The sequence below is a fragment of the Herpailurus yagouaroundi genome, unplaced genomic scaffold (assembly GCF_014898765.1).
Source record: "Herpailurus yagouaroundi ecotype Mexico unplaced genomic scaffold, PumYag 142, whole genome shotgun sequence".
Taxonomy (NCBI): domain Eukaryota; kingdom Metazoa; phylum Chordata; class Mammalia; order Carnivora; family Felidae; genus Herpailurus; species Herpailurus yagouaroundi.
The window spans coordinates 63,058,110-63,084,220 of record NW_024412397.1 but is presented as its reverse complement, the minus strand read 5'-3'; the positions used below and the strand labels follow the sequence as shown (position 1 = coordinate 63,084,220).

General features: G+C 38.1%; 2 protein-coding genes across 5 annotated transcripts in view; both read right to left on the bottom strand.

Moving 5' to 3' along the window:
* CEP192 (centrosomal protein 192) overlaps positions 1–4,804 on the bottom strand; it is a 132,974-nt gene extending 128,170 nt beyond the window's left edge. For 2 of the 3 annotated variants that reach the window (XM_040479475.1, XM_040479477.1), the window contains exons 1-2: positions 4,174–4,804; positions 3,344–3,516 (exon numbers count right to left, since the gene is read on the bottom strand). The gene's annotated coding sequence lies outside the window, so the exon portion shown is untranslated. Of the gene's footprint in view, positions 1–3,343; positions 3,517–3,945 lie in introns of all 3 variants that reach the window. The other variant, XM_040479476.1, reaches the window with a different exon arrangement.
* Positions 4,805–8,990: 4,186 nt separating this feature from the next.
* SEH1L (SEH1 like nucleoporin) overlaps positions 8,991–26,111 on the bottom strand; it is a 33,674-nt gene continuing 16,553 nt past the window's right edge. Inside the window, exons 5-9 of one of the 2 annotated variants that reach the window (XM_040479473.1) lie at positions 19,810–19,908; positions 14,726–14,866; positions 13,844–14,001; positions 12,377–12,527; positions 8,991–9,661 (exon numbers count right to left, since the gene is read on the bottom strand). In XM_040479473.1, coding sequence (XP_040335407.1) covers positions 9,466–9,661; positions 12,377–12,527; positions 13,844–14,001; positions 14,726–14,866; positions 19,810–19,908 — 745 coding nt within the window. In that variant the 3' untranslated portion in view covers positions 8,991–9,465. Of the gene's footprint in view, positions 9,662–10,039; positions 11,316–12,376; positions 12,528–13,843; positions 14,002–14,725; positions 14,867–19,809; positions 19,909–26,111 lie in introns of those variants that run through there. The other variant, XM_040479474.1, reaches the window with a different exon arrangement.

The window sequence follows — 26,111 nt, the reverse complement described above, 5'->3', positions numbered from 1 at the left end:
CACACACACACACACACACACACACACACACACACACACACACACACCACCCTAAATGCAATCCCTAAGCAAAAATCCCTAACCAGAACCTATCATTTCTCATACTTCCACTGCTACCACCTTGGTCAGGCCACCACCACCTCCTGCCCAGATAATACAAAAGCCTTCCAACTATCTCCACACCTCCACTCTTCCTCCCCTAGTCTATTCCCCACACACTAAAATTATCCATATAAAGTAAGTCAAATTCTGTTACTCCTTAACTCAAACCCTCCACTGGTTTCCCATCTCATTCAGACTAAAAATCAATATTTATAATGGCTAACAAGGGGCTGAATAATCTTATCTCATCTCCTACCACTCTTCTCCCTTGCTCACTCCATCCTCACCATCCTAACCTTCCTGCTGTCCCAACAACTCACCAGGGCTCCAGCCTCAGGGCCTGTGCCCTGGCTCTAACCTCCACCCAGCACAATGAAACCCTAGATGGCCTCACATTTTGCTCCTTTACTTCTTTCAAGTCTTTGGGTAAAAGTCCACTTACCCACCTGGTCTTCTTCACCAATCTTCCTCATCAATGCCAATTGTCTTGCCCTCCTTTCTTTTTTCTGTGGTGCTGACCACCATCCAGCATGCTATATAATTTACCTGTTTAACTGTTTTTTCTCCATATTAGAATGTAAGCTCCATGAGGGCAAGGACTTGGCCTACTTTACCACTGAATTTCTATCTAAAGCAGTGCCTTGCCTAGAGTAGATCCTGAATAAAGTTGTTGAATGAACGAATGTCTTCATACTATGTCAATTCATAGCAAATTTATCACCAACTATTATATAAGCACCATTCTCACAGATCATGCCCCAGTATTTTCCTTTCTTCAGTATTTCTATTTTCTTTTCTTGATTTCTATACACATGTGCAAAACCATCCCATGTTAGTACTTCCTGCCACCACCTAAATTACAACTTCTGTATGTCATTTGACATCTTTCTCTGTTTCTTACATGGTAGGAATACCCAGGATTCCGATCTCAGAGCTTAGGTTATGCAATGTACATCTTACACCCTTAGGTAGGGAACTCAAACTCAAATGCTTTTAGGCACAAATACTATCAGACAATAGGACTCCAAGTGGAGGTCAACTAGAAGTTACAGACCCCACTTGAACACATTTCAATTCGGTAAGAAACACCGCTGCCAAATAAAACACATCCACTGGTGGAGCCCATTCCTGAGGGCAAAACATGTTTCTGTGTCTGCTATCAACACTCTCCTCTACTGAAAAGGCTCCCAACCAGTCTCCATACTTCTATTCTTGCCACCCTACAGCTAAGTCTCCACACGGCAATCAAAGGGACCATTAAATACGAACCAGGTACCACACCCCTATCGAAATTTTCAGGGAGCCACCCCACCCTCCAGTCCTGAGGCTCATTCACCACATACTGGTGTCTCTGTTGCTGTAACACCCAAGCTCATCCCTGCCTTGGGGCCTAGAATACTCTGCTAGATCTTTGCACAAGCTAGCTCCTTCGTAACATTCACCTTAATTTAAATGTCCCATTGTAAGAGAAGTGATCCCTCATCATTGATCAAGTGTAGCCCCACAGTCTCTCACAATTGTTTTAACTTCTTCCAGCACTCATCACTATTTTTGTATTTTTCTTCCCCCACTAAAAATATTTTTCCCTGAGACATGAACCTTGCCTATCTGTCCATCACTCTTACCTAACACCTATAATAATGCCTAGCACATATTTATGAAATGAATGAATGACTGATAACATCTTTGATTTTAGGATATCAGTTTCTTAGGGACACGTCAATCTCATTCACCCATATATACTCAGTAACTTATACAGAGTTAGGAATATGAACTGGAACAAAAAATGAGTTGAAAGAAATAATCTATACCCCCTAGCTACCTAGCTGACATACAGTGTCTACTCTATTACCAGATAATGCACCAACTACTTTATATACATTTCTCTAATCCCTGCATCAAATCTGCAACATAGTCATTATTCCTACTACTGAAAAAACTGAAGCGAAGAAAGGGAATTATGAGAATTTTCCAGGCCACAAAGCACAAGTAGGATCAGAGGATTCACAGCCAGGCAAGTCCACCCCAGAGTAATCTTTTCCTCTGCACTAATGCCATCTTCCTCATTTTGAAATCACCTTCAGCCCAGACCTCTCTATCCTGAGCTCTAAACTCCTATTTCCAAATAGCTCTTTGACATCTACTTTACTCCTAACTGGCTCTTAAGTGCTGCAAAGTTAACAAATATAAAACCAAACTCATTACCTTTCCTCCACCCACTCTTCCTATTATCTTTAATTTTACCTATGTTATCCCTATTCTTGTTCTCTCAATTAGTTATAAAACTCCAATGCTTCTAACTCCAAATAGATTTCTAACTCCAAATAGATCTCTGGAGCTAAGATCCACTTCTATATTCCCAACATCTGCCACCTATCACCTTTTAATCTAAACTATTGCACAAGTCTTCCAAGTAGCCTCCCCACATCCAACCTTGTAATCACTAAGTTATTCATTCATTTACACATATGTAAACCACATTAAAATATATACCAAATTCTTTGAGGATTTATCCTTATTTAGAGTCAAATTCAGATATTAAGCAAAGATCATTCATGCAACAATCATTATCAAATGCAAACAATGAAACACACTCTGCTTATCACTGGGAATGCAAAAATGAAGCTGCTCCCCTCAGGGAGCTGACAGTTCCTATCAATTATGATCAACTATGATCCTTATTAACTATGACAGTGTTAAGTGCTGGGATACAGCTTTGCTATGGGACCAGTGGTAATACAAGCCAGGGGAAGATTCCTTGAGATGTAATCTAATATCTAGTCTCTCGTTTCCAGAAAGGATTACACCTGTTCTAAATCATCCATGGATATACTACACGCCTAAATTTTCCCAGAAGGAAAAATTCCCTAAATTCCCTCTATATTGCATTACCCACCCCTCTTCCATCACCTAAAAGTGAACACAACATAACATTACCTTTCTTTTTACTATATCTTAACTATGTAGCTATCTTTGGGATTTCTCTTGCTATTTCCTTAAAGCAGGAATTTCATATTTGAGTTTCACATTTCAGTTTACTAATATTTAATTGCTTTAATTACATTTCTGGGTACATAAAAATTCATTTACGTAAATCATTAATTGGAAGTCTACACGTATAATTTAAACATTCAAAACCATATGCTGTCAAGCTTCCCTAACATTCATCATTTTTTCTTGGTGTTCTAAGAAACAATCTGTAATCAGGTATGCATTTAGTATATTACTTTTCAAAGCTTACCGTAAACTTTGATCACAAAACTGAAATTCGGTGAAAATTTTTGATTTTTGGAACAATAAAAACTCCAGTCGAATGACCTCAAAATGGCAACAGCAAACGGAGATACTTTCATAAAAACAGCTGTCCTCCAAACGACTGCCTTGAAAAGGACCTCATGTTTTACTAAACAGACTCTGAAATTAAGAGACATCAAAAGTATAGGGATATTAAACATTGTCTCCTTTCATGTTTTTTTTTTTCTTCATACAGAAATCAGATCAAGAAATGTAGGAAAGGTACTGGGAGTAAATGTGAACGCGGCCTAGCAGAAACCAAAACAAAATGTGAAAAATCGGGTGACACTGGCAGACACCTCTACATTTACTTAACAACGTTACTTCGTGGGTCAGTCTTGGATGAAAAGGAGAAACAGAGTCGCCGGTCACGACACACACAAAGCAAACACTCCAGTCAAGGCACTTTCCAACAAGAAACTCCAGAGCAAAGCGCATTGGTCCCTGGAAGTCACCATGTGGAAGGTGGGGAACACAAAGATGTGATCCCCAAAATCAAAACCCGTTTCTTTCAAGGCAAATCTCTCAGAGGCGCCCAATTAAACTCACTGAGCAGAATTCAGCGTGGCGGCGGGGCTGAATGCAAAGGGACCGACGGAACATGACCGCCGGGCTCCAGCCAGCGCCCCGTAGTCCCGGGCCGGGAGCCTGAGCCCCGCGCCCTACCCCGGCCCAACCGACACTGCCCTATCAGCTCGGCAACCAAAATGCCTGCCGAAGGTGGATTCACCTGCCCCCTGACAAACCACAGTCAAGACACAGTGGACCCCTCCTCACCAAGCCCGCGACTCCAGAGTCGGGAGCCGAGAGTTGGCCGGAAAGGTCCAGAGGGAGGGGACGTCCCGGTGGCACTGCAAATGCGCCTGCGCATATCCCCCGCACCCGAGGCCTCCCGGACTGGCCGTACAGCGCGCCCTCAGGTTTACGTCTGTTCGCGGCACGAGCCACGGGGCGGGGACTCAGAGCCGGCCTTGGATTGGACGGCGAGAAGGGACGGGGCGAGCAAGAGGCCGGTGATTGGGCGAGTACAACTAGTCCCTGAATTTGAAGCGAGGATGCCGCGCGCCGCAGGTCTGGAGGAGTGGAGTGTTGCGAAAGGCTCACCGCCCCGCGAAAGTCCTTCCCGCTACAGCTGAAGCGAAAGCAACGCGATGAAAGCCTTGGCCAACTTGAGGGGAAAAAAGCTTACCGTATGGAGTCTGGGACCCCAAAACACCATCACTCACCTTACACTCAAAGCAGTATTTCTGGTGAACAAATTAGCTAATACTACCTTGAGTTCAGTACTGTTGTCACTTTTGGTCTTTACAAGATCAGATGCAAATCTTTTCTATCACTGCTTGGCAGACGCTGAAATGTGTCGTGATTTGCCTTATGTTATACACTGCAATAAAGCTTCATTACGAAATCATGTCTCAGGATCCAAGCTTCACGATAGTTCGCTACATCTAATCGCCTCTTTGTGACGGAGTAAGGATGGTCCGGGGTGGAAAGAAGTGAGATAAAATTCCTCCCTAATTCCCACGTTTTCCTGTTCTCCTTAGGGCCACACTGACTTCTGCTTAGCCCAATGCTTTAACTACCACTTTACTGAACCCATAGAGGTAATTCAATTTCATGCCTTTCACTTTCCTTTACCTCAAAATTTCTTCCATAGTCTGAGAAAGAGTCCTGCTTTTCCAAAGCTAACTCTTTAACTTCATTCATGCAACAGTTACTGAATGTTTAAGATGCACCGGCACACTTGGGAGTAGAGAATGAAAAACACAAAATTGAGTTTAACAATCCTTACTCCTAATTTTAGCCTGTTGGGGAATGACATGTTTCTTTGATCACTTTACTTTTCTACGTCCTCTAAAATATTGCTCAACTAACATTCCCGTATACCTTCTCTACTGGTTCCTTTCTACCTTTCTACCTTTAGAAATGCTGCCCCTCTCCACCCAAAACCAAAACCAAAACCAGCTCACCTGTTGCTGGATTCTGTTTTATCACCTTAAGACCATTCTGTCTCTCCCACCTTTAAACTGCCTCCACTTTCACTCCTTAATGCCATTTATCCCATACTTATTTTATCAGAACTAGCCTCCTGTCAAACTCAATTGATGTCTCTGCAATTCTCCTGGCATTTTTCTTGAAACCTTCAAGCCTTGGCATTCCCAAACTGTAATTACCCCTATTCTACCCTTTTCCACACTCAATGAACAAAGATAAGTGGAGGAAATTTTCTGAATCCTGAAAAATAAACCTATTAGCTTTAGAGCTGAAAGGATGCTACTTGAGTGTGTAGTGAGCCATCCTTGTTTCACAAAGTAGCTGAACTGTCTACACCATGATCACATAACTGGAGGTGAACTGCTGGAATATATGTGTATTCATTTACCCTACACCCCTTGTACCCAACTCCATAAATGTCCTTTTCCTCCATAAAAATCAAGCAATCAAGCTCTCCCAACACCCAGCAACCTAGTGGGACTCTAGTGACAAGGATCTATAATCCAAAGTATCTGCAAGCAAGAGAGAGAACACAGACTTATGGCAGATAACCTAAATCTCAATCCTGGCTCTCACTTCCTAGCTGTGCAGCCTTGGGCAAATAGCTCTAATCTGCCTATTTCTTCACCTGTAAAATGGGGATAATTAGAGCACTTCCCTCAGAGGTTTGTTCTAAGGATTAATAAATTCACATAAAGTATCTGGAAGAGCACTGGCACATGGAAGTACTCAAAAAACATTAGTGTTATCCAACCTTACTTGCCAACTGAAAAGGAGGCATAAAACTCCCAGTAAATTTCAAATCTTCTTAGACATTGGGTAGAGCTTGCAGAAGTCCTGGGCTAGAGATGAATGCCTCCCAGGGAATGAGACGTGACATCTACCCAGTTAGGAAAAGGCAGTCATCTCCCATAGATCCCCTTTACCAACTGCTTTAAGTGGCAAACCTCAGCCACGGATATCCGAAGCCGCCTACAATGTTACCACAAAGTTTGATTCTAGATTAATCTCCCACCAGCTCCCCCCAAATAAACCTTACATCAGACTAATATCCTGTTGCCCGAACACAGCCCTGTCATCTTTCATCTCTGGGCCATCACCTTGGAAATCCTACCCTCCTCTGCTTCAACTACTCCATCTGTTGAAATCCCACATTGCTTCCAAACCTGGCCAGCTCAAATAAATCACTTTGTGTTTCAACATTTATAATGAAACTGAATCCTCACTACCTTCTGTAAATTCTGTAAATACCTTCTCTATTTTTACATACCCCAGTGTTTTATAGCACAGTATCTTGCACACAGAAGATGTTCAATATTGACTAAATTGGATAACCTCACTTCATTATCCCATTCTAACCCTAAGCACCTCTACAATGATTAAAATGTCAAAGGTGTCGATTATTAATTCTGAGCTAGATTCAGTCTTAAGTGAGATCCCTTGCTTTGAACCTAAACAAGCCAACCAGTCTAAAACAAGTTCTGTAACAGAAGACCTCTGAGATTTGGAAAAGACTTTTCTTCATATGTTGGAATGCTAAAATGCTAACTTGATAGACAAAACATTTTAATGATTAGTCACAAGAAAGTTCAAATGTTCCTTAAGTTAAAATTAATCTCTTATCAGTTCTTTATCCTTTGCAGGTTAAGAAGCATCAAATGTATGAGGCTACTCATAGGAAAGATGCCTTTGAAAATTAGGTTATAAATTATATGATTTTAACAATTATATATGTGATTGAGACACATATGAAATACTTTTCAAATTACATCCTTCTCAAGTCCTAAAGAGACTTAAATACTTGGTAATTCTTGAGATAACTGAACCAAAACAAACATTACTAGTTCTATAGTTTTAATCATTTTACCATAATTATTGCCAAGTACTTTCTGATTTCAAATTTTAAAAGTAGCATTAAAAACAACGTGCAATTACAGCAAAGGAAACAACCAACAAAACTAAAAGGCAACCAATAGAATGGGAAAAGATATTTGCAAATGACATATCAGACAAAGGGCTAGTATCCAAAATCTATAAAGAGCTCACCAAACTCCACACCTGAAAAACAAATAACCCAGTGAACAAATGGGCAGAAAACATGAATAGACACTTCTCTAAAGAAGACATCCAGATGGCCAACAGGCACATGAAAAGATGCTCAACGTCGCTCCTCATCAGGGAAATACAAATCAAAACCACACTCAGATATCACCTCACGCCAGTCAGAGTGGCCAAAATGAACAAATCAGGAGACTATAGATGCTGGAGAGGATGTGGAGAAACGGGAACCCTCTTGCACTGTTGGTGGAAACGCAAATTGGTGCAGCCACTCTGGAAAACAGTGTGGAGGTTCCTCAGAAAATTAAAAATAGACCTACCCTATGACCCAGCAATAGCACTGCTAGGAATTTACCCAAGGGATACAGGAGTACTGATGCATAGGGGCACTTGTACCCCAATGTTTATAGCAGCACTCTCAACAATAGCCAAATTATGGAAAGAGCCTAAATGTCCATCAACTAATGAATGGATAAAGAAATTGTGGTTTACACACACAATGGAGTACTACATGGCAATGAGAAAGAACGAAATATGGCCCTTTGTAGCAACGTGGATGGAACTGGAGAGTGTGATGCTAAGTGAAATAAGCCATACAGAGAAAGACAGATACCATATGTTTTCACTCTTATATGGATCCTGAGAAACTTAACAGAAACCCATGGGGGAGGGAAAGGAAAAAAAAAAAAAAAAGGAAATTAGAGTGGGAGAGAGCAAAAGCATAAGAGACTCTTAAAAACTGAGAACAAACTGAGGGTTGATGGGGAGTGGGAAGGAGAGGAGGGTGGGTGATGGGTATTGTGGAGGGCACCTTTTGGGATGAGCACTGGGTGTTGTATGGAAACCAATTTGACAATAAATTTCATATATTGAAAAAAATAATAAAAAAATAAAATAAAATAATGTGCAATTAGATTGGAAGTCAACATCCGTCAGTTGTAGGTGTTAGTCTACATACTAACTTCCTACCTTTTTAAATAAATGTCATGCTTACCTCCAATTTTTTGATTGTTTGGATTTTTTTTTTCAATATTGTATAAGGAGATATAAGCTTTACCATCTAACAAATAGAATATAGTTGACCCTTAAACAACTCAGGGGTTAGATGGTGCCAGTGTGCCCACAGTCAAAAATCTGACTCTAACCTTGGACTACTTAATAGCCTACTGTTGACTAGAAGCTTTACCAGTAACATAAGTAGTCAATTACCACCTATTTTGTATGTTATACATGTAAAGTAAGCTAGAGGAAAAAAAAATGCTATTAAGAAAATCATAAGGAAGAGAAACTACATTTACAGTACCATGCTGCATTTACTGAAAAAAATCTATGTATAAGTGGACGAGTGTAGTTCAAACCCATGTTGTTCAAGAGCCAGCTGTTCATTCTGTTTTCATAAGGCAACAGATTCATATCTTTTAAAATATATTTTATTAAATAATCTACTTGGAGAATAATTACAAAAGCTTTAAACAGTAATTCCAAGTAGTAAAAGGCAATTTCCTTTCAAAAAAAAAAAACAAAAAAACCAGAGTCCATTATTATGTTTTGCTGCTTTATACACAGGAATGATTTATTTTACAAACTAGTCAGATCCAACATTAGCCTGTAAATTTTAAAACATTTCTTAATATGTCTCAAAGGCAAAGTGAACTCTATGATATGCTTTCACATTAACCAGAATGACAAACCATAAGAAAATTAACACCATAACAGTTCAAGATAAAACAAATAGGCACTTTGAAAGTGAAATCAGCTACTATAAATCTCATAGTTCACGTTACTTGTACTTATCGCATTTCATCAAAGGTTATCAACCAGTGAGGCAAATGTTCCTTTGATGCAGAAGCACAAACACATTTAGGTTCCAAACACTGTGTTCTGGTTGTAATACATGCAAGACGGACCCTAACTTAGAAAAATCTTCTGAAAGAAAATGAAGAAAAACAAAAAGCAGCCAGGAATGAAAGCATTTACAAGCACTTGAATAAGGCCTTTAAGTGTTAAATCAGTGTTTTAAACCCCTTCATTCTCAGGTAAGGGATTAAGAGGCCGAGAGAGAGATCGTCTGCGAGGGTGAGGATACTGGAGGTTGGCAGTGTCAGCATCGCAAGAGTGCTCTACCAGAGGAGGAGGAGGAGGAGGAAGGAGCTGGGCATAACTGGACCATCTCGATCCAGCCCGTGGGGAATCCAGAGGGGGAAAGAAATACCTGAAACAATGAAGACAGGAACAAAACACCAAAACAAAACAAAAACAACAGAAAAAAAAAAAAAAAAAGAAAAAAAAAAACAGAAGAAAAAGAGAAAAGTAGTAAATACAAAGAGAACCAAAGAGGAGAAAACACATGCTGGAAAAAAAAGCTTTAGTATATTCATGCCAAAACTAACAGAACATAATCGCAAAAATCAAGACCCTTACTCAAATCAAGCTTGCTTAAGCAAGTATAGAAACTTGAAAGAAAGAAATACAATCTGTTAAACTTAAAATGTTAAAAAAAATTATCAGTATGAATGTTACAAAAAAAGACATTTTATAATTTAAAACATTTTCTAATCTTTCAGAAACATATTTGATGCGATCCTGGAAATTTACAAATCTAATAAGCTTTTTATTTTAAGCAATGCTTCGTTTGTAGTAGCAGCAGGCACATGTTTTGTAGTGCATACAGGACACTGAGAACCAATCCAAATATACTTTCACAAAGTATGGCCAGCTATTGCAATATACTTCTGAAGAAATACAATCTTTGAAAACACTTAGCTGCTTTTCTGCAAAAAACTTTAAATAGTACAAAATTTTGATAAGTAAAAGAGCTCAAAGAATATGTCCTATTGTTATTCTTTTGCCATTTTGTAACTTACCCGTAATACTTAAGCACATTAGCAAACAAAGACTTATAGCTTTGTCATCAAGGTCAAAGTTCTAAAGAATATGAACTAAATGAAGCAGCCAACTAAATTAAAATCCTGAGGCTTGGAATGTGGAGGTTAATGTGCATGCACAATTTCAGCAAATTTTTAACTGCTCCTCTTATAGTATGTTTCCAAATTTTGACTTGAAGGAAAACTTAAAGCCATGGAATTACATCATAAAAAATATACAAGCACATATTAGAAACATTTAGCTCTTTAGTGAATATGAATTGAAAACTTACAAAGATGTTTTCATTTTACTACCATATTATAAATGAAGCAATACCATATGTTTAATTTGGCCACAAACTGTACAGTCAAATTACTTTCATTTCACTACTACTTCTCTCACTCCTTTACTAATATTTTTTAAATATTACAAAGAAATGACAGAGTTGTATTAAATAATATCACGTATAAGCCAATTCTACAAAAGGTAATAAACAGATTAGCACTCAAAACAATCTTTATGAAAAATATTTATTCAATCTTCAAATTAAAATTATAAAAATTCATCATTTTCGCTTACTGTTTTAGAAAACAAAAGAAATAAGCCTGTATTCTCCAAATGGAATAAAGTGGTATTTTCCCTCCTCCCAACTACTTACAAGGATAGTAACAATCCTTTTAATTTTAAACCCATGTTAGTTTCGGGAACATTTCAAAAAATTGTTTTGGTGACAATGTCTCAACAAAAAGCCTCTCCATTTATATTTCAAAAGTTTCAAATAGTGTCAATAAAACTGGCTAGTACAAAAAAAAATGATATACACGGTATTTTTAAAGGCCTTTTGGATTGCGTTTAGTAGTAAGCAGGCTGCTGGTGTATCTTGGGAGAGGTCAAACGGCGCTGGGGAAGGGGAAAAGGAGCTCGCTTTCCATTCCTGTGTGCATGCAACAAGCAGCAAAACAGCAAAGTTACTCCAGTTAGCTGGTACTCAGCTGTGCTTTCTGTTAAAGGACATAATACAAATGGAGAAGGGAAAATGCATCACAGATCTAACACACACGGTTATTGGCACAATAAGAATACAGATCAAAACTTCAAAGCTCTTTACAAAAGAATATACACAGTACAGGCAGCAACCAAAAATCAGATTTTTTTTTTAAATTAACAGTAGTATCCTTTGTTTCATGAAATCATTTTTATAACCTGATCTCTTCTGTGGTAACCTGAAATTGTTTACATGCAAATACTTAAATCTCAAAATCAAACAGGACTTTTTAAATAAAAATTTAACATTATAAAAATAGTTGAAGAAATTTTAAATAGAATTCTAAGATGACAACAGAATAACCACAGGACAGTTTGTTAATAAGGACCATGCTTTGAAGTTTCCTGAATCATATTCCAAATTATTCACAAAGGCATATTAAAATAAGCTGATCTTAAAAATTCACATAGTTGAAATCTGAATATGAAAACAAAGGATGACTCTTCAGATCACATTGTTTGTCAAGATAAACAAGAATCTAAAATAGATTAAAAATTCTAAAAATCAATTTACCATTTTCTCTTACAATCTCCATTAAAGGTTTAAACACACCCACACACACACCCAACACCCACAAAACACATTTAACTCACTCTCATCTACAAAGGCTTAATGTATTTTATTGAAAATTTCAGCCTGACCTAATTCAAAGGCTACACTACTACCACTAACATACTAATGCTCATCTAGGACTAAAATCCTCAGCATTATCCCAGATTTGCTCTTCATCTTACTTGAGAAGCAAAGTAAAATCTTTAAGTTATAAACATTTCTGACGGACCACTAAATTTCAGAATATAATTTAGTTTGTTTAATGGCTTAACAATCTACCTAATAAATATTATGACTATGTAAGCTAAATACAGAGCTAACAAAGTGAATTTTTTCTAGTATTATAATTGTGTATGAATTTCTTTATTCAATCTTAAAATCCATGAAATTACACACCTTAAGTCTGGCTATCAGAATGATTTTAAAAAGGAGATAATTTCTAGTTTTCCCACACAAACAGCCTACCTGCCAGAAGAAGATCCATTTAATGAATTTTGAAGATTTGGGATATTTGAACCTAGGGAAGGATTTGAGTTTCCCTGCTGAGAATTCCCAGTGACAGGGCTCCCATTACCTTTCAAAATACCAGTACACTTCCAATTGTCCATATAATTAGCTGAAAGGAAAATGGTCAAATACATTAACATGGCTAATAGCTTTGTTCAAGGACACAAATCTGTGTTCAAATTCTTAAACTACAATGAAAAAAACAAAAGAGGACTACATATCTCTCAAGATAAATGTTAAAGACATTTTTTAAATGAAATACGTATCTCAATTTTACCAATTATTTTTTAAAGTTTTAGAAAAATTACTAATTTAAAAAACAAAGTTTCTACCATTTCCTTTCCTTATAAGACAAATATTAACAGAGACAATTCTCTAAGCTACCACATTAACTTTAATATCAAAATAAATTGTTCATTTCATGATAATGAATTTCGATTACTTGTATATGTAGGGTTATGGAGCTGTCTTCTTGGTTATGCAAGTGTAAGTCATGTGGGTACTTAATGTCCTCAGAGACGGACCCCTTTGGGGTTTGAGTGGCTAACCCAACATGGCCTAATTCTTCTAATACAAAATAGGTCACTGGAGACCCTTAGCCCAGGAAACCCAAGTTAGGGAGCCTGCTGGAGTGAAGCTGGGTGGTCCTGACTAAAGACCAGGGGCAAGAAAGAGAAGCAAAGCCCTTGACAGCAAATGATACTGAGGAAAGGGAGGTCTGGGCCGGTTCTGCCACAGCCTAAAACTGACCATGGGAGACTCAGCCAAATTGCATTTTGAGAAACAGTAACTACTCAGGGTACATGAGCTAAGCTATAGGTTATATGGGATGCCACTGACTAGAGTGGGACAAGGACCAAGGACACCTCCACCCAGTAGATAAACGTCCATGGAAAAATGTAGACCATGCTACAGCAACCACAGCTAGCATCAAGTTACTAAACTGAATTCTCACTCAGCATGCCATTTACAAGAAACTTTCAGAATCAGTGGCCAGAAGATTCTTGAACTTTCGAGAGGTGCAGAGAAGAAGTGGAGATGATACTGGATTTTCTCCTATTAAGGGCTGGTTAGCTAGAGCAATTATTTAATAAGAGATGTTTATAGCCCTATCCTATGTTTGTAGAGCAGTCACACAAGTTACACACATAGCAAACGGTACCTTTTAGAGATACTGCATATTGTTACAATTACTTTTAGTTTTAAAAGGAGATCCACATGGAAACTTAAAAAACAATTCAAGTGTCATTAACTGCCATGAACTAGGTAAACTGATGGAGGTTCAAAATAACACAAATATAAGACATTAATTTGAAAATAACTGTAGAAAGATCATTTTTTTCCAAAATATTTCCGAGTTTACATGTCTAAATGAAAATTCTTAAGTAGCAACATAGAGCAACAATCCTTTCATTAAAACCTTACCTTTCCATAATCTTACACAGCCATCATCTCCTGAAGATGCTAACACTGTTCCTGTTATATTCCAACTCACTCGCCAGACCTGGGAATTATGATTATCAAACTGAGCCACTATATGGATTTCAAATTTTGTTGGTCCACCAGAGGAGGTAAGTTCTTTCCTATTAATAAAAAGATTTTCCTGAGAAATGCTGAGAAAAGATTTTACACACACGGTTCTAAATAAAAAAAAATACATACACTTACCATATTATTTTATAATTATGTTCATATCTAAAACTACCACGTTCCCTCCCATACTCCCCCACCTTAACTCATTGAGAGCTGGGCCATGTCACTTTCATTTGATTCTCCAGCACCTGGCATGATCCTACCACATAAAAATTATTCAGTGATTATTTCATGGAAGAAAGGAACAACAAAAGAGGCTTTATTCACCCAAACACAGTTGAGGAATAAAATACATAACAATTAATTTTAAAAGGAAAGCAGTAGGAAGGGAAGAAGGGGGGAAGGAAGGAAAAAAGGAACTGAAATTCACAATTCCAAAATTAAAACCTGAATACATTATTCACAAGAATGTCTGAGCTAATTTAATTGTCCGTAAGTTACCTGACACCTCGCATTTGTTCAAACATTTACACAGTACCAATTATATTCAGAGGATCCAATTCATTGTAGTAGCCTAAATAAAATGCAATTAAGAAAACATAAATCTCCTATCTTTATTCAATTCCCCATCCCCAAAACTCATATATTTATAGATAAAATGTTCATTAAAGAATCCATTCTTCAGATCACAGTTGCCTCTTCATTCTCTTCCACAAATGAAAATAATCATGAGTTAAGAGCATTTTTAAATTAGTAATTGCTTCAAAACCTCACCTCACAGGCTTTAATGTAAAAATTCTCACATCTTTGGTTGCTATGGCTAGAATGTGGAAAGACCTTCCCAAGTTTGGAGCAAAGGCAATATCATGGACAGGATCTGTGACTGTCATGAGGGTTTCAGCTTTTGCATATTTCCTAATAAAAAAACAATTTATGTTAAAATTTTCAGAAATTGAAATTTTTAAAAATCCACATGTTTTTTACATTGTTCACAATGAAACAGAGTTTACCTCTGCAGTATATATATATAGTATGACCAAGGCCTAACCCCCAGAAACTGAATGTGACCTAATTTAGAAAAAGGGTCTTTGTGTATATAACTAAGGATCTCAGGACAAGATCATCCTGGACCATCCTTATAAAGGACAGAAAAGGAGATACAGAGAAGAAAGCCACGTGAAAACAGGGAGAGATTGGAATTATGCAGCCAGACACCAAGGACCTCCCAAAGCCACCAGAAGCCTTAAGAGACAAGGAAGAATTGTGGAAGCAGCATGGTGCTGACCACACCTTGACTTTAGATTTCTGGCCTCCAGAACTTTGAGAATAAATTGTTTTGTTTGTAGTGATTTGTTATGGCAGCCCTGGAAAATTAATATAAAGCCCCCAGGTTTTGTTTTTTGATTTTGTAAGTTTAGCTTAGAACAGTTTAACAAAACTTTAAATAGAATGAGATGCCGGGGCACCTGGGTGGCTCAGTCAGTTAAGTTGCTGAATCTTTAATCTCAGCTCAGGTCATGATCTCCCAGTTCGTGAGACTGAGCCCCACACTGGGCTCTGCACTGATAATGAGGAGCCTGCTTAGGATTATTTCTCCTCTCTCTCTGCCCTCCCCTGCTTGCCCACGTTCTCTCTCTCTCAAAATAAATAAATTAAAAAAAAAAAAAGAATGAGATGCTGATTTATTAACCATTAATATCTATTTTCAAGAAAAGGGTAATTGAATGTCCTAAGTATTTGAGTATAAATTGGAAAATGAATTTGATAACAGGAGGAACTGAGTTCTTTTAGTGGTAATAAAGGGCACTATACTGAAATCTGTTTCATCCTTACAATTCTATTTCTACATGTGCAAACGGAGAAGATAATGAAGGAGACAACAGATAAGAATTTTAAATTATGTTTTTCTCCATTGTAAGTTCAATATCAGAGACAGAAATGAAGCACATAACCCTGTATGTAACAGAGGGAGTTAGAGAGAGGTACCCCTCTTACCTTTTCACTACCCTCCTCTAATATACTGGTGTTCCCAACAAATCTATGCTTGGCCTTCTTTTCATGCCAACATTTCCCCAAATGTCTCCAAGCTAGCACATGCCTCAAGGCTCCTTGACCTCGTCTTCCCCTACATGATCATCCTGAGTAATCTAATCCACACCCTTGCTGCTTCTACTGTCTGGTCATAACTCCTGTGTTGGATCCTAGACAAGTCATTTTACTTTGTTGATCTGTTTCTTCATTCGTGAAAATGGTAATAATATAAAAGCTACCTACCCTCCTCATAAGGTGATTTAGAATTCAAATTTCATAATGTATGTGAAAATGCCATATAACCTGTATAAATATAGGCACTTGTACTATTATCTAGACTAGGTCTGTCTTAATATTTTCATTCACCAATAGAAATAAATATATCCAATACTGGTAAATTCGACAAATGTTTTCTATTTGTTACTACTATTACTATTACTACTACTATTACTTACAGAAAGCTCAGTTAGGTATTCATAATTGGATGCTACATACTCCACTATCACATAGCCTCTACGTAACATGTTCAATCTGTATAACAACCTTTGAACAACTCTTACTTCAAAGAAACAGACAAGGACCATCCCCAAAATGGCTGATCTTAAAAGGTCTGGTAACTTCCTAAGTCAATCCCACATACACTCACACACAGACACAGTTACCTTCCCAATGCCACTTCCTGGCCATTCTAGATGCAGAAAATGCCTGGCACTTGCTGTCTACTCCCTTGCAGCTAAAGCACAGTAAGTGACCCAATTCTGGTCAGTGGGACCCAATGAAAAAGCTTGCTAAGGTGCTTCGAGAAAACTTTTTCTTCTCTCCCTCATACAAAAAGATACATAAAAGCCAATGCCCTTCTTTGTATCTGCATGTGAAACCTGGAAATGCTCTTGTGATCCTAAGAGGGAGCTGTCACCAACACACTAAGGATGACTAAGGAAAATACCAAAAACTCTGATGTCATCACTGCACCAAGTGAGCCATTTAACCCCAGAACTGTTCCACTGCCAGGCTCCCTTGTTACAGGGAATCCAGCCCCTAATCTAGATTTATTCTGCTAAGAGACTTATACACAACTTTGGATTATCTTTATCACTGAATTCTTTTAAGTTTTAGGTACTTTCTATCTGCCCTGTATATTCTTTCAGAATTAACTTGCAAGTTATTTATCCCTTTACTCAAATATTATTTATGAAGTAGTTTCATTCTCCTACGTTTTAGAAATGGTCCCACATTCAAAGTTTTAGATTTATGCCTCCAAATTCATTCTGTTCAGCTAAGGTTGAAAGAAATTACTTTAACAGTATTAACTCTTCATAAAGCCTCTTTAAGAAGTGCTAGTGATCCCGTTCATGCTCTGTCTCTCTCCCCAAAATAAATAAACGTTGAAAAAAAAAAATTAAAAAAAAAAAAAAGGGGGGCGCCTGGGTGGCGCAGTCGGTTGAGCGTCCGACTTCAGCCAGGTCATGATCTCGCGGTCCGTGAGTTCGAGCCCCGCGTCGGGCTCTGGGCTGATGGCTCGGAGCCTGGAGCCTGTTTCCGATTCTGTGTCTCCCTCTCTCTCTGCCCCTCCCCTGTTCATGCTCTGTCTCTCTCTGTCCCCAAAATAAATAAACGTTGAAAAAAAAAATTTTTTTTTTAAAAAAAAAAGAAGTGCTAGTGATGTGGTTCATAGCTTTAATAGCTTAAAAGGCTATGAAAGCCTCAAAAAGTTCTAAATTTTTTTTTTCAACGTTTATTTATTTTTGGGACAGAGAGAGACAGAGCATGAACAGGGGAGGGGCAGAGAGAGAGGGAGACACAGAATCGGAAACAGGCTCTAGGCTCTGAGCCATCAGCCCAGAGCCCGACGCGGGGCTCGAACTCACAGACCGCGAGATCGTGACCTGGCTGAAGTTGGACGCTTAACCGACTGCGCCACCCAGGCGCCCCAAGCCTCAAAAAGTTCTAAAGGAAGGTTCCTATATTCTAGAACTGTGCTGGCCAATACTCCAGTCACTAGCCACATGTGCCTATTTAAATTTAAATTAATAAAAATGAACAAATGCAGTTCTTCAGCTATAGTAGTCACATTTAAGCTTCAACAGTGGCATGTGGCTGGTGGCCACTGCATTAGCTAGCACAAGTACGGGGCATTTGCATCAGTGCAGCAAGTTCTACTGGACAGCACTGTTGTAAACAGTCTCTCTGAAGAAATCAAGAATCTGGGAAGTAGAGGGCTGGAGTAAGAACCCCTCAAAACTCCTAGTAACATTCTGAAATGCAGAGCCCACAGGAATTAAAATATACTGGTCCCCCTACTAGCCACAGTCTCACTTTCCACGGTTTGTTACCCACGATCAAATTTACATCCAGAAGATGATGCCCCTGATTTACCGTCAGAAGGTCAGCATGCCTACATCACTCACATAGGCATTTTATCTCATCTCATCACATATGCATTTTATCGTCTCTCATGGTCACAGGAAGTGAATACAGCACAAAAAGATATTTTAAAAGAGAGGCTGCAATCACATAACTTTTATTACAGTGTATTGTTATAATTCTTCTATCACTAGCTATTGTTAATCTAATACTCTAACTTATAAACTTTATCGTAAGTATGTATGTATAGAAAAAAAACACAGATGACACAGAATTTGGTACTATTAGAGGTTTTAGGCAGCTACTAGGGGTCTTAGAACGTATCCCCTATGGATAAGGGGGACAACTGTAGTTCTTTCTTCTCCTCCACTTCTGGCCCTACCCAGCATCTGACTCCTAGACCCATGTGCTTGTTACCTAGCACATGTGAAGCCTACCTGATCAACTGATGGGTGCTCTTTTCTCTTACAAGATCTGAGAACACCTCTGACACACAGCTTACAGCTCTCAGAAGTACTGCAGGTATCTCAACATGACCCAAAATAGACTTTACTTCACATGCTGCTATACTCTACCCAAATGTGTCCTGTTTCCAGATGTCCTTATTTTAAGAAATTACATACCACCCATTGAATTATTAACCAGAACCTTGAAAATCATCTCAACAGATCCCCCTTTCTTCACCTTCTAAATCTAGTCATCAGATTCTATTGATACTATTTCTTAAATTATTCTCACTGTCCACTTCTCTCCATCCCCATTTGTTACTACTCTATGCCAAAGCCACTATAATCTCCCACCTGGACTGTTATAACAGCACCCAATCACTGAATCCACTCATGTTGCCCTCTAAAATACTTTTCACACCTATGGAAGAGTTTAACTACCATCCAACCCTATTATTCCCCAACTTAAAACTCTTTCAATGGCTTCATATCACCCATAAAATCTAAACACAAAACACTAGGTCGTGCAGATATAAGCCTTGCATATTTCTCACACACTCCCTTTTGCCTATTACATTTCAACTACAATAAAAATATACTGGTTTTCTCTTGTTCATGTACCTTATCACATGTAGTTTTCTCCATTTGGAATGTTTTCCCCTCTTTAACACTTTACTTTTCCTCATCCTGTAAGTCTTGTCTGGAGTGAACCTTCCTGGCCCCCTCTCCAAGGTGTAGTAAGCCCTTAACATCCTGATTCTCCCAGTTGATAAAATTCATCACCATTTTTTACTATTTTTGTTTGTTTTCTCTGCAAGATGGTACATATTATTAAATCAGTCACCTTTTCCTCTATACCATTCAATTTTATATTATGGTAGCCTGACACACAACTTGGCATAGCCTAGGAAATTAGTAAATATGTAATGAATGATGCATAATTCAGTGAATGCAGAAATAACATTTTAAAAAATCAAATGCAATTAAGAACAATAATTAAGACCAAATAGTACTAACCTGGTGTTTTCATTATATTCAAAAATCTGAACCTTGGCCATTGCATTTGGACTACTGTCATCACTTCCTACAGCTATCATGGGAGAATGAGCACGAGAGCTAGAAATGAAGAGTAAAAACTATTTTACATAAGTTAATATACATCTAATTCAAAGAATTAGAAAAATCGGGCATCAAGTAGCTCTACAACCCACATGTAAGTATGCCACTACTGTGACTAGATCCCCACCATGTATCTGACACAGTCACACCTTGGGAGGGTGTGTCCTTGAGAATGCTCAAGGTGGGGACAGATATCTTGCCCCTCTTGCTGACAGAAAAGTAGCTCTTTTCCCAAAAGAAAAGGTTTCAAGCATTCAGTAGATTAAAAAAAAAAAAAAAAGCCAAAAAAACAAACAAAAAATTTTTTTAAAAAAGGCGACAGCCAAGAGGTCTTAGAATTTTTCTTCCTGAAAGATTTGGTCATTCACTATGGAATAAAAAGCAACCCTACAGTGACCAATTCATGACAAAAAGATTTTAAGTGCTTTGTACAAAAAGAAGAAACCCTGGGGACTCCTAGATGGCTCAGTAGGCTCAAGTCATGACAGCAAGGTTTGTGGGATAGAGCCCCGCACAGGCCCTTTCCCTCAAAATAAATAAACTTAAAAATAAATAAATAAGAAATCCTGATAAAAGGAGAAAAAGTAGAAAAAGACCACACCTCAAGAAAGCATGCTACCCACAATGTCATTCTCTTCTCTAGATTCATTTTTAAAAAGGCAAGAGAAGTAATAAGATAATGAACTCTACTGAAATAAACTCTAGGTTACATTATTTTCTTCATTTCTATACCTAATTACCTCAATATTGATTACCTTTGCCTCCCTCACCCAAATTAAGTAATATCTCTGTGAACATTACCCCTTGTTTAACATCTGACCTTGACACTGTCATCTGCCAACTTCATAAAGGTGAAAACAGAATGTGGCAACTAAAAAAAAAGTAGATTGATCACCTACATCTCCTTCACCTCCCTCCTAAGATTCCATGGAAATGATGAAAGAATAACACCATCATAATAGTCCTAGATATCAATGTGCCATCAGAAATCAAGAAATTTAAAGGAATTCCAGAAAGACAGGAAGCAGAAAGAAAGAAGACATGCAAGGGGGACAAGAAAAGAGCTCTATCAGTATCAGTAAGGAAGAAATTCCACAAACTCCAGCCTCCTCAATACATGCAAAGAACAGGAATGAGTAAGGGGACAATCATGAAATGATTCATTAAAAGAACTGCAATCAGAAGACCTCTTAGCTGGCAGCTAACTGGGCTCTAGCTAAAGAGAGTCTGAGGAAGGATAAGTGAGATGATCAAAACTTAACAGGAAAGAGACCCTGAAATAAAACAGCACTCCAAAACTGGCAGGGAGAGGAACAGAAGGAACAAAACACATTAAGGTGCTCCATCCCAAAAGTCAAGTCCTCCTGACTTTGGCAATTTGGGGTACCCCAGCCTATTTTCCTCAGTTCCCTTGGTCTATACTCCCTACAAGGAAATCCTGCCAACACACTCCACCTAAGATGAAACTCAGTCAACCCCTAGGTAAGAGAGTAAGCTACTAAGAAAACAGAGCACCTAGCAGAAGAAAAATACCAATACCTGTTTTCTCTACTAGGCATAATAGTCTCTTGTTCATAACTACAAATAGATAAGCAAAGACTAACACACAAGGAAAACAAAAAGCATGAAAATAAAGACCACGATATACAAATGGATCTTTGAGAAAGTAGATATAGCTGATCCTCATAATTTGCAGGTTCTTTATTTATAAACTGGCCTACTTACTAAAATTTGTTTGTAACCCCCCCCCACCCAAATTCAATATTTGGGACTTTCGTGGTCACCCATGAACATGCCTGGAGCAGCTCTGCAAAAAATTTGAGTCATTTGACCCACGCAGTCAATACTGAGATCGAACAAGGTAAGGTTCTGCCTCCTTATTTCAGCTCTCATGCTGAAAACAAGTGTTGCCTTCTATTCACCACCATTATTTTCATATTTTTGTGCTTTGTGTTGGTGATTTTACTACTTAAAATGGCCCCCATGGGTAGTACTGAAGTGCAGTCTAGTTTCTATGCTTAGCAAGAAGACTATACAATGTGCCTCATGGACAAAATACTGTGTTAGATAAGCTTTGTTAAGGCCTGAGTTTTAATGCTGTTGGCGGACTTCAATGTTAACGAACCAGCAACATATGCTTAAAAAGGTATCTTTAAACACAAACACTCATAAAACAAGGTTAAGTATTTATCACTTGACAAAAATGTGATCAAAGGCTCATGGGAAACCAATCCTATATCTCTCAAAGGAGTGACACACTTGTCCCCTTAACTGCCTCCATTTGGACCTCAGTCTGTACTTTCTGATTTTTTTTTCCAACTTATCTCTTAACTCAGGCAAAAGACCCAGCGTGAAAAACATCGTATAATGAGAACCAAAACTATCCCCTCAGGCAGTAACAGCTGCCCTGCTGCAGCAAGACCAAAGTGAATGACCTCAACACAGTGACTAACCTGACCTTTACTGCACAGCTAAACATACCCAATGACCTTTATCCCATATTTTCTTTATATAAACCTGAAGTATTTTCAGCATTTTGGAGACAGCCTTTGTGACACTAGTCCACTGTCTTCCCGGTGTGGGCCTCACTAATATAAATTACTCTGTTGTTCCATCACCACTCATTTCTCTGCCTCTGGATTTACTAGCAGCCAGTGGCTAAACCTGTTCCATTTGAGAACCCTAAATTTATTATTATTTATAATGAAATAAAATTTAGAACTTCCTACCGGCAAAAGTCATCACAGTGTCAAAATGACAAACCACAAACTAGAATACACATGCAACAGTGCTCTGGTTACAGGAGCAACGGTTCGGTTCATTCAGTGTTCACTGAGCTTTATAGAACATAACTATTGCAAATATGGAGACCTACTGTAATTCAAGAAAGAAACACAAATTTAAAAAAATTTTAATTACAACCCGCAAAGAATATCATATCCATGTAACAAAAACTGACTGGATACCCAGGGAACTAGCAGGAGATCTTGATGACAGAGTAGTAAATCTCCAAACCATTTTAAAGAAATGGGAGAGTAAATCCAAGAATATTCAAAGATGAGTTCCGTAAAGGCAGAACAGAGACAACATAAGAAAATTATCAAAGAATCATAGGAAATTTTTTAAAAATCATAAGAAATTTCCAATTCGACAAGAATCTTCATTTTGAAAGGCACCACTAAATGTCAAGCAGGATGAATCAAAAAAGACCAACACCTAATAGTATATGTCTGGGTTTACTTCAAAATAATCCAGTTTTTTATCGGGGGAAGAGGGACAGTGGGAAGTCATATACAGATGAAAAAAAGACTAGCGGGGTGCCTGGGTGGCTCAGTCGGTTGGGCGGCCGACTTCGGCTCAGGTCATGATCTTGCGGTCCGTGAGTTCGAGCCCCGCGTCAGGTTCTGTGCTGACAGCTCAGAGCCTGGAGCCTGTTTCAGATTCTGTGTCTCCCTCTCGCTGACCCTCCCCTGTTCATGCTCTGTCTCTCTCTGTCTCAAAAATAAATAAAACGTTAAAAAAAAAAATTAAAAAAAAAAAGAAAAGAAAAAAAGACTAGCTTTTGAGTTATTGCAGCTGGGTGATGAATACGTGAAGGGTCTGCCCATTGTATTATCATTTTTGGTAGATATGAAAATTTGCCTAATAAAAACTGTAAAAATAATACCTAGAAACATCCTGGATACATTTTAGAATTCTGCTACCTCAAATCACACAAAGCAATTCCAGAAGGTATAATGACCTAAATGTGAAAAGCAAAACCAAAATCCATTCAGAATACACTTGAAAACCTTAAGGTGGTGACAAATCCCTCAAGTAAAATACAAAAAGCACTAGAAGAATAAAGGAAAGACTGATACACGTGGTTACATTAAAACTCAGAATTCTCTAGGGACTTCTGGGTGGCTCAGTCAGTTAAATGTTCAACTCCTGATGTCAGCTCAAGTCATGATCTCATGGTTGTTGAGACAAAGCACTGCATCAGGCTACATGCTGAGTGCAGAGCCTGATTAAGATTCTCTTTCTCTCCCTCTGCTCCTCTCTCCCATTCACGCTCTCTCTCAAAAGAAAGAAGCCTCAAAAATTTATAATAATACAATAAAATTCAGAACTTCCTACCGTCAAAAGTCATCACAGTGTCAAAATGACAAACCACAAACTAGGAGAATACACATGCAACAAAGCTCAAAGTAGTTAAGGCAAAAATCCTGAAAACTTCCAGAAAGAACAGGCTACCTACAAAAGAACCAGCATTAGACTGACCTCAGACTTCTCATTCACACTTAAATTAAAAAGATTCTCAAGGACACGATCTTCGAAATTCTTACATTTTGAACTTAGAACTCTAAAGCTAGCCAAACTACAATTAACCATGGGGTAAAATTAAGATGTTTTCTGGTATGTCAGAATTCAAAGAAGTTTGCCATCCATCCGTATGAAAAAAAATATACTTTAAGAGATGTGTCAGTCACCAAAATAAAAAAACAAAAAATCTAAAGACAACATGTGATATGAAAATTGTGACAGCCAAGTATAACCCAGAAGACTCAAGAAAGAAAACAGAGCATCCATCAGAAGTTAACACCACAAGCTGCTGCAGCCACTCTGGAAAACAGTATGGAGGTTCCTCAAAAAACTAAAAATAGAACTACCCTACAACCCAGCAATTGCACTACTAGGCATTTATCCACAGGACACAGGGGAGCTGTTTCGAAGGGACATATGCACCCCCATGTTTATAGCAGCACTATCAACAATAGCCAAAGTATGGAAAGAGCCCAAATGTCCATCGATGGATGCATGGATAAAGAAGATGTGGGATATATATACAATGGAGTATTACTCGGCAATCAAAACGAATGAAATCTTACCATTTGCAACTACGCAGATGGAACTGGAGGGTATTATGCTAAGTGAAATTAGTCAGAGAAAGACAAAACTCATATGACTTCACTCATATGAGGACGTTAAGAGACAAAACAGATGAACATAAGGAAAGGGAAACAAAAATAATATAAAAACAGGGAGGGGGACAAAACAGGGAAGACTCATAAATATGGAGAACAAACTGAGGGTTACTGGAGGGTTTGTGGAAGGGGGGATGGGCTAAATGGGTAAGGGGCACTTAAGGAATCTACTCCTGAAATCACTGTTGCACTATATGCTAATTTGGATGTAAATTTTTAAAAATAAAAAGTAAAATCAGAAAAAAAAAAAACAAAAGTTAACACCAGATATTCTGCATGAACAATAATTTTCAAGAAAAAGATTAGATTTGCATCTATAATGAATATTTACAGTCTAATAATGTAAATTTGGCTGTTACTTAACTTTTAGAATCAACTTGTGGTGAAAGACAAATACTTATATTGGGGTGCCTGGGTGGCTCTGTCAGTTAAGCGTCTGACTTCGGCTCAGGTCATGATCTCAACAGTTCGTGAGTTCAAGCCCTGAGTAGGGCTCTGTGCCAACAGCATAGAGCCTGGAGCCCACTTCTGTGTTCTCTCCCTCTGTCTCTGCGCCCCATGCCCCCCCACCCACCCTTGCTCACGCTCTCTCTCAAAAATAAATAAACATTAAAAAAAATTTTTTTAAATATTTGTATATGTATTAAATTTTTACAGAATGTAAATATAAATGTTGTACATTTTGCCAGTTTTATAAGCAACATAACAAAATAGGTGAATGGGAGGTAGAAACAAAATAAGCTAATTTCCTTTTTAAAAAAATGTGAGTCCATATACAATCTAAAAATTGATAAATCGCTCAGTAGAAAAATGGATATATATCATTTGAAATTATGATAATTACAAACATAATTAAAAAACCATCAACATTTCCGAAAATAAGATCTCTATCGGGGCACCCGGCTGGCTCAGTCTGTGGAACATGTGACTCTTGGTCTCAAGGTTGTTAAGTTTGAGCCCCACACTAGCTGTAGAAAAATAAAATCTTAAAAGAACAAAAAGGTATCAGGGGCACCTGGGTGGCTCAGTCAGTTAAGCATCCAACTTCAGCTCAGGTCGTGATCTCACAGCTCATGAATTCAACAACCGAGTAGGGCTCTCTGCTGACAGCTCAGAGCCTGGAGCCTGCTTCAGATTCTGTATCTCCCTCTCTCTCTGCCCCATTCCCACTCACACTCTGTCTCTCTCTCTCTCAAAAAAAAAAAAAAAAAAAAAAAAAAAAAAAAAAAAAAA